The sequence below is a fragment of the Talpa europaea genome (genome assembly GCF_964194135.1).
Source record: "Talpa europaea genome assembly, chromosome: 13".
Classification (NCBI taxonomy): Eukaryota; Metazoa; Chordata; class Mammalia; order Eulipotyphla; family Talpidae; genus Talpa; species Talpa europaea.
Window position 1 is genome coordinate 85,113,406 of NC_140080.1, and position 17,797 is coordinate 85,131,202.

Here is a 17,797-nt window from a genome sequence, read left to right on the forward strand (position 1 = left end):
GGACTTTTTTTTAAAAAAGTGAGTACTTGTCATTGGTATTTTTCATACATATTCTCAGCTAATTTTAAATACATCATTCCAGACACATAGTAGGTGCTCAATAAATGTTTTTTAATTATTGATGAAGAAATTCACAATAATTAAAATAACAGAAAATCTATAATAAACATTTTCTAAAAAGGAGTATTTCTAGATAACGAATTTTATTCTTTAAAGAAAACATAAGTTTACATAATTAGTAATTCCTCTACATAAGACTTATTCCTTTAATTGGAACCTTTTGTTTTTGTATTACAGTTTTTAAGAGAAATGAATAGAAATAATCTGTTTTGAAGATGCCATGGCAAAATCAAATACAAAATACAGAGTTTGCTCTCGGGAATCTTCAGTGTCTTCTCTGTTGTCAAGCTGCAGCCTGAGTGATAGTACTTCCTCTAAGTCTGATGCTTCCTTTCAGTATAAGAACAAATTGTATAGCTCTGCTTCTCAGGCTCTGCAGGCCTATATAGATGATTATGATCTAAGCCAAATGTGTCCTGGTACAAGCACTGGAAAGATTAACATTGATAAATGTTCTACTACTATGCCAGAATTCTCCAACCATATTTATAAACCAAACAATGGTATGCTTTTATTCTTTGTTTTCTTTTTGTGAGGTGATTTAAAGCTTTTGAGAGATATGTTGTAGCCTTGGAAAGCTAGACTTTTTTGATGTTGTTTTGAGGGTAAAATAACTTATAATATTGAGATCTGGATCGTTTCTTAAATATTCTATAATTCTTGGTAATTTTCAACTAAGATCATCTTTTGACCTTGGAGGAGAAGCTGATGAATGTATTTAATAATAGTGGGTAGCTGTTTCTAAACTCTTCAGCCATTTTATTGTAGCATAATGGAAAAAACATTGACTTAGGGGTTCTAGTTTTCATTAATGAAATTTTTTAATTTAAACTCAACCTTTGTAAGTTTATAATTGATCATCCCAGTTGCTAGGTTCGGACTACATTAGTCTTCCAGATCTCTGTTATATGTCACATAATGTTGAATTTTTCTTGATAAGGCTTCCATGAAGACAAATTTAGAAAATGCAGCTGTTGATAACCTAGTTTATATTTTGCCGAACACTTAGGGAATGACTATAGAATGGAAGAAAAATTGCATTCAACTCTTAGAGAGATGTGGGCAGTATACTCCAGAAGAGGAGAATTAGAGTAGCTGTTCTGTCATTGTTAATGCTGTTGCTGAAGCCAGTATTGGGTCATTGATATTAATGTGAGTGTATTAGTACTTTGGGTATGTGTAAGATGAAAAAAGGTGACAAACAGTAAATTAATGCACATGGGAAAATTCAGGAGGTTGGAAAAAAAGGTGTTGAAATTAAAAAGATATGAGGGGGGGGAAAAGCACATCCTGTGTCATCAACCTATACTTTTAATACTTTAATCAGAGCTTTAGTGAGGATAGAGTGGTAAAAATGATTCTTAAATTCTTGATTCTCACTTGCTATTGAATATGATGAAATATTTTTATGTGCTAAAGAAAAATAAAAATTACTTTGTTTTTCAGCTTTTGAAACTATTGATCACAAAAAGAACTCCTTTTCCTTATCTTATAGAAGACAGACTGTTAACGACATAGATTCTATTAGCCTAACAACTGATGATCTATTAAAACTTCCAGCAGATGGATCATTTTCTTTCACTTACCTTGGACCAGGTCACCGAACTAGTAAGAAAATCAAGAAAGGCACTGGAAGACTGAATTCATCAAACACTAAAAAGAATGAAACTTTTGAAGAGCTCTCCCCTCTCATGGGCAATGATAATTTAGTTACTCCTGTTACATATACAAATATGACTGGAAAGCAGTGTGGTAGGCTGAGAAACCCAAAACTTGTGAAAAAGACTAATAAATGCATTCCTGAACCATCTTTTTTGAAGAAACCATCTTTCAAGGGCAATTCAGAACACAATCTTGAACAAAATTACCCAAGATGGTTCACTAGCCAGAAATCTGAACTCAATGTTTCAGGGATAACTAGCATACCTGATTTCAAATACCCAGTCTGGCTCCACAATCAAGATTTGCTACCTGATACAAGTAGTAAAAGAATTTATAAAATATTTAAAGAAGATCATTGTTCCCCTAGACATAGTTACCAGGCACAAAGAACTTCTCGGCTTATGAATAAATTAGATTGTTTTGAATATTCTTTTGAACCTTCAAACATTTCAAATTCCTTGAATGATGATAAAGGATTAGTTAATGAATATACATGTGATTGTGATCATAGCCAGTGTCAATGTGAAAGTCTGCTTCTCCCAGGACATTCCAAAAAGCCATTCAGTGGTAATTGTTTTGTTTTGTTTTTAAGAACCAAAGACAGTGCTTGTATGTTTGATAACCTCTAGAAGATTTTGTGTTGTATTCCTGATGTGATGATCAGGTGATCCATGTTTTTTGAACTGTTATGGTCTTCATTTATGTAGCATTTTTGTGTCAAGAAAATGTCTTTCTTCCTATGAAACACATTTTAACATAATTTAATGTCATAGATAAGTGTATATTCCAAAGTATCTGAATTCATGTTGCTTTTGTGATTTTGCTGTACTTTGCTTTAATTTTTCTCCTTGAAAGAATTAATGTAATCTTTTAAATTAGGTGACAAAATTGAATTGCTTATTCTGAAGGCCAAGAGAAATCTAGAACCTTGTTCTGAAGAATTACCAAAGTCTATGAAAAAGGATGACAGTCCTTGCTCATTAGATAAACTTGAAGCAGAAAGATCATGGGAAAATATTCCTGTTACTTTGTAAGTTACAATGCAAAAACTGTTTAGTTTTCCACATGAAAAATATCACGTGAATATATGCTCTTTTAAATAATTTAGTGATAAATAATGTGGTCCTTCAGTAGAGCATAGCTGTGCTGTGTGCTTTAAGTTGTATTTTTCATTTGTTGCCACAAGATGGTGTGATGTGTTCTTTTTGTTGCACTATTGAAATATTGGTGTATGGTTAGTTTGAATTAGAACTGAAAGCAGCTATTTTGCAGAATGAGAAATGGTATGAAATTCTTGTTTCTTTTTAAGCTTACCTGTCTCTTTTCTTTTTCTATATTATTTTTTTTTCATTTACATTTTAATTTTTCTTAGCTTTTTTTTTGCTTAAATGATGGTGCATTTTTCTTGTGTGGTCTATTGCATAAATTTTTGTAGTTTCTGAGATTGTTTTCATTTTTGTGCTTAACTTTTCTATGATCTAGCATCTCAGCATCACTTGCAGTGTTTGCCTAGATACCTGTGAATGTGAGCATGTAGTAAGAATTGGGAGCTCACATAGGAAAGCTTTTATTTTTAGTGCAATTACTACATCTGGACTCATCAGAAATGTAGAAAATGCATTCTTGGTAATTCTATATCATGCTGCCTTAGATTCTGATAATTTATTATCTTCAGTTGTCTAAACTTTCATTCTGTAATTGTCAGAATCTATTAAATTCCTGAATCATTTCTGATTACTTCTCAGTTGCATGTCTTATTGTTTGGAATGTAGACACTATTCCAATTTGGAATCCCTACAGTGTCACTTCCTTGCTGAGAGAGACTTTGTACAAATACTTATGCAAAATACTTGGGCATTGTTGGCAAGGATTCAGTTAATTAGAAAATAATCATGACAGTTGCTGACTTACGGTGAGTTCTCTTATAAACAGTAAGTGGTTTTTCCCCGTTTAGCTTTATTATTCAATTGTTGGTTCAATGATCTTTTAAAAATGGGTTGATAATCAGCTCACTTAATTCTTTTTTCTTAATTTCTTATTTTCTTCAATTGGTTTGTAAAATATTGTAGCAGTTAATACTTTGCTATCAATTGAAACTAAAGCGGGTGAGTAAATAATATCATATGTTTAAATTAAGAGTAATAATTTTGAATACATTCATAATTTGTGGGGATTTTGAATATTATCATTAACCAATAGTGGCTAATTGAAAAAATGTAGTGCTATTTGAAACAAATGAGTTTTAGAACATTGCCTATAGTTGAAAGTGTCTTTGTTTGGTTGAAGACCAGTGTCCAGTTCCGTTATAGTTTTTCCTTAAAGTTTTAAAAGAAAAACAAGGAGTTAGATTCTGGTACCCATTTCGGGGGATGAGGAAATTACCAAGCGATAGCAATACAAATCGTGTCCAAATAGTTATTTCTTGGTGACCATTTGTTTTTAAATGATAACTGTTCAACTATGTACTAATTTTTGAATACTAAGAACTTAATTTCTATCTCTTATTCTTAAATTCTATTTAGCAAATCTCCTGTTCCTGTTAATTCTGATGATAGCCCTCAACCAACTTCAGGGACAAAGTGTTCTAAAGGGTTCCTTGAAGACTTTTTAAATAATGATAATCAGGTGGGTGAAATTAAATTCTTTTAACTTATTAAAGGTGACTTATGATTAATATATAGATATTAATTTCTAAATTATTTAGAAATTATAAAGACAGACCCCGATATCCTCTTCTCCAATACATATCCATAAAGCCATCATTCCTAGAATGACTGATAATATTATTTTAGATTTCTAGAGTGAAGAGATCTGGGATTGAATTTTACAATGAAAGCCTAAGTTGTCTTTACAATGTTTTATTTTTTCTTCTGCAAGACAAAACGTTATCATAGAGTAAATTATATTTTCCCATTGGGTGATTGATTATTGAGAGTTGTGTTTCTAATTAAGATACAGTTATAATCTTGTAATTTAAAATAGGATGTTAACCAATTTTATTTATTTATTTTTATTTATTTATATAAGCACTGGGTACAGTCAGAAGCGTGGGAGGGTGAGAGAATTCACCAGAGCCAGAGTGGGGAGCAGAACAGGCAGAAGGACCGAAGTACACTTCTGAGGGGAGCAGCGTGCGGCAGGAGAGGTCTGCACACCATTGTGGGACCCTCGCCTGGTGGCCGGGGATTGAACCAGCGCTGCAGAGGCTGCGGGCAGCTTCGCAACCCCAGTGCTCAACCGCTGCGCCACCGGGGAGGCCCTAACCAATTTTATAAAATCAGCATATGTGCATTTTGTAGGTAATCCTCAAATAAAGCATAAATGTATATTTATGCACACGAGAAATGAGATATAATTTTTTTGGGAATATAAACCATGACCATCAAATATTGAAATAATTGTTTTGGGATCTTAACATCTGGATGATTTGAGAGGTTGAGCACTCAAACAAAAATTAACTGAAAAATTTAATCTTTTCCTTTTGTGTGTCTTTCTCTATTAGAGAAAGTAGAGGCTGTCAGAATATGTCTGACCTTATAGCTGTATATGAGGTAGTACAGAGTACTAAACTTTTCTAGGAACTGTGTTTTTACTATAAGAGGAAACCCTTGTGTCTTTGGACTTTTTATTCTGGTTGGAGAGATAAACTAAGCAAAAATATGACATGATAACTATGTGGTTACTCTATGTATAGTGAAGAAAAATTGGGATAGAGAAGTGAGGGTACAATTTGATAGAGTGGTCAAGAAGGGCCTTTCTGGGCCTCCCCGGTGGTGCAGCGGTTGAGCGCTGGGTTGCGAAGCTGCCCGCAGCCTCTGCAGCGCCGGTTCGATCCCCGGCTGCTCCCCGGCCACCGAGGGAGGGTCCCACATGGCTCGCGGACCTCTCCTGCCGCCCGCTGCTCCCCTCAGCAGTGTACTTCGGTCCTTCTGCCTGCTCTGCTCCCCGCTCTGGCTCTGGTGAATTCTCTCACCCTCCCGCGCTTCTGACTGTGCCCAGTGCTGTATGAATAAATAAATAAATACTAAATAAATAAAATAATAAAATAAATATTTAAAAAAAAAAAAAAAAAGAAGGGCCTTTCTAATGAAGTATTTGAGCAGAAACCTAGAGTAAGTGAATAAGCCAGGTACCCAATAGGGGAATAAATTTAGCTGTAGAGGTAATAGGGCAGAAACCCTAAGATAGAAATGGGTTTGGCATGGTTGGGGACTATCAATGTCTATTCATTGTAGCTCAATCAGAATGAACTTGGGAAGGCATAGTAACAGTTAAAATTAGAGAGGTAACCAGGAGCCAGATCATATAGGGTCTTATAAACCATGGCATGTAAAATCTGTTTTATTTAAGTGAGATAGAAGTCACTGGAGGGTTTTGAGTGTAAGAATGAAATGATCAGATCTGCATTTTAAAATATAAAATGTCAGCTATATGGAACATAGACTTAAGAGGAGTTGGAAAAGGAGCGAGAATCTCAGGAGGCTTTTATAATATTTTATGATAGGAATTATGGAGGCTTGGATTATTGTGGGTATATTGGAGGTGATCAGAAATTGTTAGACTTGAGATGCATTTTGAAGGTACATCTGGTAAGATGTAGTTAAAGAGGATGCAGAGAATGAATCCCAGGTTGGGTGGTACCAGTTACTTAGAGGAAGAAATTCTCAGAAATTCTTAAAATTTGAGATGGGTGAATATTAAAAACCAGTTTGACCCTTTTCTCTGCCCATTCACATGTTTTTATTTTCTGAAAATAATTTTAGATATACAGAAATTTTCAAAAATAATACAGATTGTTCCTGTCACCCTTCTTTTTGCTTCCCTAATGTTAATATTTCACATAATCATTTTATAATGATCAGACAGGCAGTTAACAATGGCATGTTCTATTAATTACAGACCTTTTTCTGATTTCACCAGTTTGTCTACTGTATTATTCCAGGATCCAGCATTTCATTGTCAGTGCTCCTTAATCTGTTTGAATCTGACATCTTCTCATTCTTCCTTGTCATTACCTTGACACTTTGGAAGAGTGCTGGTCAATTTGTAGATTGTTTCCCAATTTGGGTTTGTCTGAAGTTTTCCCTTTAGAATGAGGTTAAGCTTTTTTGAAAACAATGTAATGAAAATGATTCTGTGCATCTGTCAGAGGGTTCATGATAAATTGGTATTATTGATATGTATCTAAGTCAGTTTGGGCTTTTTGTAATAAATATGCTATTTTTACATCAGCTACACCATTTTACATTCCTGTTAACTTGTTCTCTAAACTGTGGAGTGTCTTTAAAATCTTTAGCTATTATGCTTAACTTTGAATCTGTTCACGAGTGAGTCAGCTTCTAATATTTTAATGTTAGTCAACAATTTCCTCTAGACTTGAAATGTAAATAATACATATTTTGCCTATGCTGAACTGTTGTTAAATTACAGACATCTTGAGAGGCATTATTGCTCCTTTGTGGCTATTTATCAGGACACTAGCAACTCATTTGAAATATGTAAAAATAACGGTTGGTAAATCTTTTAAAAGAAAATTTAAAATATTCTTTGTTGATTCTCTTAAAAGAATCTTAACTACCTTAATGTGGCCAAGTGCCGTTTCCTTCTTTTGACACAGGTTGGATTAGTGGTAATAAGTACATAGTGTTCATGAAGAGCTAAAAAACTGGTATTCTCTGTGTGACATTTAAAAGTATGCAGTTTTTTGTTGTTCTTTTTCTAGTTCCTTGAGATGTGAGATTAGGTTGTTTCTTTGAGTTCTTTCTTGTTTCTTGATATGAGCCTGTTTTGCTGTGTATTTTCCTCTTATTACTGCTTTTGCTGCATCCCATACATTTAGGAAATTGGTGTCCTCCTTGTCATACAACTCAAAGTATTTTTTTAATTTCTTCTTTGATTTCCTCATTAGTCCAGTGAGCTTCCGGCAGTGTGGGTTTTAATCTCCATGAGGTGGGAGATGTCCTTGCCTTCTTTTTATGGTTTATTTCTAGTTTGATGCCTTCATGGTCAGAGAAGATGGTTGGTATGAAAAGAAAATAAAAGTATGCAGAGAATATTTGAAATTCTATAATCAGCTTTATTTATATACCTGAAAAGAGCATATTTACTTATGTGCTGAGGACTTCTCAGTTCTAATCTATGATTTAAATGTACTAAATGGGTTCCTTGCAAATGTAAGCATAATATTTATTTTAAAAGAGCAGGAACTGGAAAGGATATGTCAAAGTGTTAGTGATTAGCTCCATCTGGGGGCTAGATATGGGAAAGTCGCAGATTACATTTTTTTTTCTTGAAATACTGTGGCAGGCATTGTTTGGATTTTTGTATTAATTTATGTTGTGGAAAAAGTATACAAAATATACTCCCCTCCAGGTTTAATCACTCATTTGTTTTAATCTTAGAGCTGTACACTTTCTGGTGGGAAACATCATGGTCCTGTTGAAGCCTTGAAGCAAATGTTATTTAATCTTCAAGCTGTACAAGAAAGTTTTAATCAGAATAAAACCACAGATCCAAAAGATGACCTTAAGCAAGTAAGCAGAAACTTGATTTATGAATTGAGGTCTGTGAAAAGATTTCTTCCCAGTTATTTTTTCAGATTGGCTTTTAGTTTTATGTTAGTAAGATGTCACATAACACATGTTGTAGAGTTGTACTATTATTTTATTACTCATAAAAGTTTCATTTTTTATTTAGCTTTCTGACTCTGCTTATGTCTTTAACACTTTCACAACAATTTTCTGCTTCTCAATAAGAAAAGTCTGCTTGATCCTGTGCTGGACACACTTAGCACACATGGAACCACCTTAAGCCCTGCTGATACGTTTTTAGATTGCCTCCTAGAAACTGTAGGTCTCAACAGCATGAGCTCCTTGAAGCCAGCCTGGTCACATCCCATGTGCATTCCACACATGGATTTGGTGCTGTCCCAACTTTCTTGGTTAAAGGGAAACAATTCTGTTGTTTACCAGGGATTTGGGAAAGACTAGTTGTGTTAGAGACTGTATTTGTAGGGTAGCCTATGATGGTATATCAGCCACTGAACCATTCTGAATGCCTCTAGACACCATCCCTGGAAGAGGCCTATTTTTAGAAAGTAATTTATTCAAATTTAATATCATTAAATTTCTGCAGTTGTATATCTCTGAATGGGTATTACTGTTCAGTTTATGGTTATAAATAAATCTTGAGATACGATAGTACAACTATAGTATGAAAGGGTGGTAAGAGTTGTTTTTTAATGTCCTACAAAATTATTCTGTATCGTCCACAACTTGCTACATTTATATTTGGGAAGGCCTGGAAGACCTTTTTGACATTAGATTTCTCTCTGTAACTACCATCTGAAATTTAATTTTGTTGTTTTATTTATTGACTCTACTGAATATAGTTACGTAAAGTTTTATTTTTATTTTTTAACTAAGGTAACATTGGTTTACAACTGTATAAGTTTTAGAAGTATAGCTTCACATTTCAACAAGTATATATATTCCACCACTTAATGGTCTAATATCCGCTATTATCCAGTCAATCCTTAGTACTATTCCTTACAACTCTACCACCCCTTAAAGTTTTATTTTAAAACTGTTGTATTTTTGTGTATTTCCTAGGAATCTGAAAATCTTTTTCTACTTTGGGATGCTATTCTGTGGAGGTTGAATTTTTTTTCATAATAATGTAGTGTTTACACACATATTCTTCCAAGTCTGATTTTCAGTTCTAATTCTGCTACTTACTAGCAATTGCAGTGTTTGTACAAGTAAATCATTTAACCTTTTTAGTTTGTTTCCTCTTCGGTAAAATGAGGTTGTTCAGAAGATAAATTGAGACATAACATGTGAAGTATTAATGTAGTGCTTGGTGTCTGGCAAAAATTTGGTACCTAGGAAATAGTAATTGTTTTGTGGAGCTTTGAAGCAGTGAAACTTTATGAAATTTAATTTTCATTTCAAATAAATGGATCAGCTCTTGAGAGCTCTCACAGCCTAATTATTTAAATTATATTTCATAATTTTTCTTACTATATTCTAATGATCGTACCGTTAACAATAGACTGTGACCCACTCTTCTTTTCCCTCCCCTTCAAACAACATTGAGGTGTGACCCTGTTTAGTAAATTTGTAATTTCAATCCAGACTTGATTTTTATTGGACATAAGTTTAAAAGCTTATTGAAAGATGGCTTGAAAAATATTTAAAATAAAGAAAAAATAAAATACTTAATGCTTTACTAAAATGTATTGGCTAAATTGTTTTCTTGGAAATGAAAACAGTATTTTTAAATGTTCTTATTAATTACATATTAAATAGCATTTAAGTTTTCAGTTACATAATTTCAATATTTTGTTACATTTGGTGTTTTTAATAATAGGTTTCAGAAGATGATTTCTCTAAATTACAATTGAAGGAAAGCATGGTTCCTATTACTAGGTCACTTCAAAAGTAAGTATTGTCCACTAAATTTATAAATATGTTATGGTTACTAATCCATTTTAGTCATTCCTTGATTGAAATCAGAATGTTACAGGGTAGAATTAAGTAGTTCTAAGAACAGATATACTGCTTCTTTGAGCATATTAATTTAATTCTGAGGCTTTCTCTTGAGCTTATTTTATTGCCTATTTAAAATGTTCTTGGGGAAAAAAAATGAAAAATAAAATGTTCTTGGGCTCTTACAAGAATACCTGAGACAACTAAAGTATGATATATGAGAATGGTCTAGTGAGATTGTCTTTTCATTTCTGAGTAATAGCAGCAATTAGAGATATTTTTGGTGTGGATATTCTGTAAGAACAACATGTTCATGAAATGTGTTTTCATATATTTCCTCTAGAATAAATATAATAATCAGAAATATATCATTATTTGATATCTCTACAGACTATAGAATCCTGATTATAAGAATAGGTCTGACTATCCTAAGGGTGTTAATCCTTTTTCTTAGTTATATTACCTTAAATAAAGTGGGAAGCATACAAGTCTTTCCTTTAGTCACAACATTGATAGAAGAGTATTTAAGAGATTGTTTGTGTGTGTACATGAAGTGCTTTCAGAAGATGGAATCCTGAACTTAGGAAGTATTAAGACTAAAAATTTTTGCTCTTATAACAATGAATCACTTAGCTTTAAGGGGGAGTTCCTCCAGAATTTGTTAAGGTTGTTATTATATCTTTTTGTTTTTATAGTTTAGAAACTATGTATGTGTGATTTTTTTTCCCCCCAAACTCTACTTAATTTATAATCTTCAGCTTAAAAATAATGCCTCTCTCTAGCTTACCAGAGTACTTGGTTATAGTGTTCTGTACCTAGTAGGACAGATCAAGCAATAAAGATCAAATAATAAAGTAACTTACACAGTTATTGCATAGCTAGCAAGATGTAGTCCTGGGGTTCAAACCAGAGAATCTGACTCTACAGGTTCTCTGAATCTAACACACTTCTAATTAATGTTAGTGGGGTAGTATCCATGCAGACTAGATGCAGGGCCTCAGTTACCTAGGATAAAGATCTTTTTCTGCTTTAAACTTTCAAATGGATGACATCAAGCTTACCATGTCTCTTAAACACTGGTATTGAACTTGTGTCACAAACTTAAATGTATTTTCTGAGTTAAAGTACATACCCTGGAAGAAATTTTTCTTAGTGAAAATAGGTAGTGTGCCTTAAGTAATTAAATGATCACTATAATTGATACGGATTGAAGGTGCTTTTACTATTTGCTGGGATTATTTAATAATATTGTTAACATTTTTCGACCTGACCATCAGTAATCTTGTCTACATATAGAATGCCATTTTCAGAGAGCAAGATTGATGCTTTGTTGATTTGTATTAACTCTTACTGTTCATCAATAGCTACATTATCATTAAAAAAGTTTCTTTTATTTCAGTTCTAAGATGATTGACTACTCATTGTTGTAATATCACCCTTAAATTTTTCCCTATTAGCATGCTTTCTCACTTTTTTAAAGAGAATCAAGAATAATTTCATATAATTGTATCGTCCATGTCTCCCTACAGGTATCTATGAAATAGTAATTACTTTTGAAAACCTCTAAGTGGATTGATTGTTTTATTCTTAGGGCAAATAAAGGTTAAATGAAAGGAGCTGCCAGGTGATTGTTAGCTGAGGAAGGGGGACTGAATATGACACATTTCTACTTAGCCTTTTTATTCTTTCATATACTTCACCCATCTACCTTTCTTGCCTTTCTCCCTGAAATTGTTTCCTCAAGGCATAAATTACATAGGAGTAGAAGGAAATCTGTTATATTGAATTATGGCCATAAAAATAGTAAAATATCTAATTAGGAATATGTGTTTATTGTTTAAAAGAATATATTTAACATGCAGTTAGGTTAAAATTCATTTTCTAAAAGTATGTTAGTATGAAGTCCTTTCGCATAGCTTTAATGAAAGCATTAAACCTCAGTGTGACCTTTTATTTACTTTCATATTTAATCAACAAACAGTTGGAGAAAGGGAATATTGAAAAGCATTGATGTCTGGCTTACTAGTGAGACTAAACTATTCAGTGGATAACTAGGCTTAAAGTTGTCTAATAGTTGGCCATTTATGTCTTACAATCTTTTGGACTGTAAAACTATAGTCAGAAAAACTTAGATTACATATTTTTCTAGCAGTGACTTTAATAACTATTGTAATTTTGGGATTATTATGTGAGTGCATAATTTTGAAGTGGTGGTGAGTATAAAAGATACTTTGGGATATTTACAGTGACTATTATGTGGTTAAGAAAAGCCGTTTTTTTTGGCTTATAAGGTCACAAATTTTGGTCTGTTGCTTATTTTCCTAATTGAAGAAAATGCTAATTTTTGATACCATTTGGTGAAAACAAAAATGTGTATTTTTTTTTTTTTTTTTACCATCTAATTTTAGAGATTCTGACTCCAAGGGATCTATGGCCCTCAAAGTTGTGAATAATTAGGATTCTAGCCATTTAACTTTTTCTTTCTTTTGAATCACAGTAGTTAAAAATAAGCCTGAAGAGAAAAAGAAAATTAAATCCCAAATGTATTTACAGAATATCTTCTTTCTCATAAATGTATCTCTAGGAAGAAGACAATTCTTCAGAGAGAGATTTACAATAGAATGTAGAAATGATAGAGTCTAGTTAATTTTACCTCTGATTGTTCAGTAACTTTGGGTGAGTTATCCTTTAGTTACTGAAGATGAGAATCTAAAAAATTCAATTAAGTTGTCTAAAGGGTGACATAATCCAGATTTTTATTACATTTGAGTAAAGTGTTCAAGAAGTAAAGTGCAGGGAAACACAGATAAAATGTAGTAATTAGCACTACTAGTTTTCTCCCATCCCCTTATTCTGGATAAAATAGGAGATTTTTTTATTTAATATTATCCAATATTTATTTAACATTTATTAAACCTGTGTTAGAGACTGTAGAACTCTTTCAACTCCTCTTACAAATAGAAATTACTAACATTGTTTAAAGTAAAACAATATATTTGTATTATATAATTATATAACAATATATAGCTCCCTTACAAATAGAGATAACTGCACATTATAATTGTTTTTCTTAGTTCTCTTATTAGAGATCTGAAATATGGTTGACTAACTGACATTTTCTGAGTGGTCCTTAAGGATTTGAAGGATAAGGGGAGAAGAAAATCTGGAAGAGTAATTTTAGAGGAAGACTGGGAAGTTAAAGGCCTCTGTTTTCCTGGTTTGCTCCAAGGGTGATTGAGTTTTCTCATCAAGATCTGATCTTGACTGATAGGCTTCGTTTTATTTTAGAGAAAAACCAGGTTGTTGCTATACTACATTATTTGACGTAATTGTTGCTGATTGTTACTGATTGTTCCCTTCCTCAATAAAATGGGTTTTCTTCAGAACTATAATTGATCCTTCAGTGCTATTTTTTTTAATTTAGCTATCTTGAAATATACATGTTAAAATTGAATTATGTACTTTCCTGCATGATATACACAGTAACCAAGAAAAGGTTGTCATTTCATAAAGCTGTTGTGAAAATTACATGGAAAATGTGGTACAGTTTATACCTACTGATATTTCTTACTAGACTACTTATATTTTTTTTAAAAAAGATTGATATATAAAGAATTTTAATTAGGCGTTTATACATTTTTGATGAATTATTTTAACCCTCAGTTATACTTATTGTATCGTTTCATTTATCATACTAATTTTGAAGTTAATAAACAATGTAAATCTCCATTTCTTACTGTCTGCATTGCCTGTTCAATCCTTAATATTGGTTTATAATGTGTTTTATACTTTTTAATGAAGGGCATTGCACCATTTATCTCGTCTGAGAGACCTGGTTGATGATACCAGTGGGAGACAGTCACCGAAACTGTGAAGAGGAAAATAAAACTGTCTAACCAATAAATAGTCAACATAGAACAAAAATGTATTTTTCCTATTGCTTTAACTGACAGTTATAATCCATACATTCTGCAGTCTACGATTTGAGCAAGTATTTTATCTATATGTGTGTGTGCGTGTGTATGTGTGTATATATATATGTATGTATATGTGAGCCAAACTTGAAAATGTGCATAGATTTTGTGACCTATCGTCTTGTGCCAAAATACCAAAATGGGAACAGGAATGATCAGCTCTATGTCCTGTAGTCTGACTTTGGACTTTTGGCCCAGAAATGTCTAATATTCAGTGATTGATTTCTATTCTCGAACCTTACATGGACTCATTACCCTTCGTCAGTATCATTTTATTTTCTGGTTTTGGATCAATAAATTCTATCTGGTTTTTACCTGTTTTTAAAGTTAAATGGATACTGTTATATACTGTTAAGAAATTTAAAGGAATATCAAAACTGTTATGGTGTATCTTATTAATATTATGGAAGTTTGTTACTTTTAAGCTTTCATAAATCACATATTTAAGATATGTTGTATTTGCAAGTAACAATAGCAGGATGATGCAATGCTGAAAGGAAGTTTCATTTTGTGAAATTCATGACAACCTTATTTAATTAACACTTTGTGTGTAAGATATTTTGATAATTCTTAATACTACAAAATATTTTTAGAGGAGATATTTGAGACTTTAAAAAATTTCCTAGCTTTTAGTTTTGCAGTTAACTCAAGCTAGTAAAAACTGAGGTCAGTGGCCAATTGATTTATGAAATCTGATAACTAAACTTAAAGAAAAGGAATATAAAATATCAGGAAGGCAACTCTAAAAAAGTTATTTTGTAAGAGGTGAACTTTCTTTAAAGCAGTCTGCAGTCTTTAAAGTTTGTCTGTAGCTGAAACTGAGCAGAGCTCTGTAATTTTGCCGCTTTATCCAAATGAACTTCTAATAAGCAAGATAGATTTTATCATCAAAAGAATTAAGTCATAAAGCAAGACTGTGAAGCATAATTTTAAAAACTTGATTAGGGAGTATCAAGGTATGTTACAAATGCTACAAAATCACATGTTGCCCTAATGATAGCATCTCTACTAGATAACTTTATTGTGAAGCAAGAATGTTTTAATTGGCTTATAGAGAGTTTGTTCTCCCCCCCTTGATTAAAGCTCTGTACTACCCTTGTTATATAACTGGCGTATCAGAGATTGTAGTGTGAGCCCTGTATTAATCCTTGATGAGTTAGTCAAAGTCACCATACTGTTCTTTTCACCCAGTTTGAGAGATACTTGCCAATAAGTTTGTTTTTTTCTATGTGTTTCTGGCACTGATAATTTTTTGCTTCATATAAAATAGTTCGGATAATCAAACAAGGCATTGCTTTGATGATTGAAGTATGGCTAGCTATTAAAAAGGCAGATTTTTAAGTAGATGAACAGGTGGATCTGTGTCAACCATGTTCCAAGCTTGGTGAAATCCATTATTAGATACATTTTAAATGAGTCAAGAAGATAAAGGCATCAGTTAATAGGCTTCTTCTTGTCCATTATGTTTGTATAAGACATTGATATTTAATATACTTGAAAGGCACCTCTAGAATGATTATGCTATAATGACTGAATAACACCGATTTGGTTAGTGCTCCCATTTGCAACAACATATCTCAAATACTAACTCTAATATCTGTTCTAAAATTTTGTACTAATATTTCAAGAAATTTGATTATACTCACCAAAGGAGTATGTTTTCTTTTGTGTTAAATATGGGAGTCTAGTCTTCTATTAAAAAGGAAATTAATTTTATCAAAATGATTATCTCTAACTTTGTTAAAGGTTAAAGATAAAAGTAGCTAAGAAAAATCTAAATAATTGTGACATTCTCTAAGTAATCAATTTAATTAACATGTTTAGTATTTCACTATTTTGAGGTTTTGAGGGAAAAAGGGAGACAACAGTTTTGAGATTGCGGAGTTATTTAAAGCAGATGAGAACAATTCAATTTTAAAAATTATATTGTGAGTAGAAAACTATCAACCTTTTTCTTTCGTTTAGCTATGTTGAAAAATGTTAAAATTATTTAAGATGTTTGAGCATGGAAAAATTTAACAAATTCCAATCCCAAAATTTATTTGAAATCAAGGCATAAAAGTTTGATGAATGTGAAAGATTCAAAACAACTATAGTTTCTTTATTGTCAGCAAGACCTCTCAGTTTTTTCTATGATAGTATTTTGGCATCATGGAGATTTCTGACCAAATTGAAGAATTTTGTCTTCTTGGTTTTGTTTGGACTATATGTCTCTAGTATTATGGGTGAAATTTATGAATGTGGGATTTTGGGGTATTTTGCCTTAGTATTTGGGATGATATTTTGTTCAATTATATATTGTTAAACCAAAATGTTACCTGAATATAAATCATGACAAGATTCCACCTTCCCCCTCTCCATGTTTTGAATTGAAATTTCATTTCATTTTTCCTGTCTCACCTTTCATTATGTCTGGAAACTTACTTGGTAGAAGAAAACTTGTCAGAAGGTGCAATGAGATGTAAGAAGCAAAAGGCCAATAAAATTGTTAATTCCTGAACAACTTAAGTTTCTTTAAATGTGAAAGATGTTTATGTAGCTTTCTGTTCCATGTATTGACTGGAAGTTTCATGAATGGTTGTATGTTGTGTTGGGTTGTGCCTCATATGTTGGGGCAAACTTGACCTTATCTGAACACACACAGCAGGTTATAGTGTTAGATATTTTTCCTGTGATATTTGAAAGTATTCCTTAATTCCTTGCTTCCTTTCTTCTTGTGCACTCATCTGTCACTAAGACTATTTTCCTTTTTTGGACCAAAAAAAAAAAAAAAAACCACTCCATAATCTTTTACCCTCCCAGTTTTTCACATTGTTCTTATCCTAGGTGAGATGTGACTATGTAACAATGTAGCAACTTTTATCACAATGTAGCAAATGAAAACAATAGCTATCCATTCTTTAATACCTGAACCAAGACCAGTCCATTTGCCTAATACTTAAAATATTTACTCCTTACTTTTAAATATTACACTGGACTGTCTGTAAGACACTGTTGTAATCTTACTGATTTATTTCAGCAGATTTGCAGTAGCTAAACAGCTTTACTTAGATTCTCCTAAAAACTTTCTATGTATAGTCTCAACTTTGTGGATATAGTTTCTCAAACTTTTTAACAGTTTTCTTTAATTCTGATTAATTAAAATGTACTTTGACATTTTTTAAAAACTTCTGGGTCCTGTGTTTTTGTTTCTAAACATGGTAACATTCTTCCCAAACTCTGGTAGGTTGGCTTCTCTCTTTCTTTTCCCCATCACTTCTGTAGCCATGATTTCTTGTGTGAGCGTTTTGGATAGTGCCTCTGTGATGTTGTATCTCTAGGGAAGGTGGTGTCGCAAAAAATGTCAGATAACTTGTTATCTCCATATGCATAGTGTCTCTTAAATAATGTATAGTCAGGAATATGTTAACTTTTGCAGTGGTCTTAAAAGTGTTGATCAATGATTCTTTATATAAAGATTATAAGCTCAAAATAGGAGAGACAAAAACATGGTATGCAAATTATTTTTTTAATGAAGTAAATTATATTGGATTATTTTTATCCAAATATTTT

At 32.3% G+C, this 17,797-nt stretch overlaps 1 protein-coding gene across 1 annotated transcript; it reads left to right on the forward strand.

Moving 5' to 3' along the window:
- Positions 1-334: 334 nt before the first annotated feature.
- Positions 335-14,145, forward strand: LOC311182731 (lung adenoma susceptibility protein 2; the record flags this gene model as incomplete). Its single annotated transcript, XM_084251773.1, has 7 exons — positions 335-623; positions 1,567-2,349; positions 2,662-2,812; positions 4,305-4,407; positions 8,184-8,315; positions 10,153-10,223; positions 14,073-14,145. Exons 1-7 carry the CDS (start codon positions 341-343, stop codon positions 14,143-14,145), a joined length of 1,596 nt encoding a protein of 531 aa, XP_084107899.1. The 5' UTR covers positions 335-340.
- Between the last annotated feature and the right edge of the window lie 3,652 nt (positions 14,146-17,797).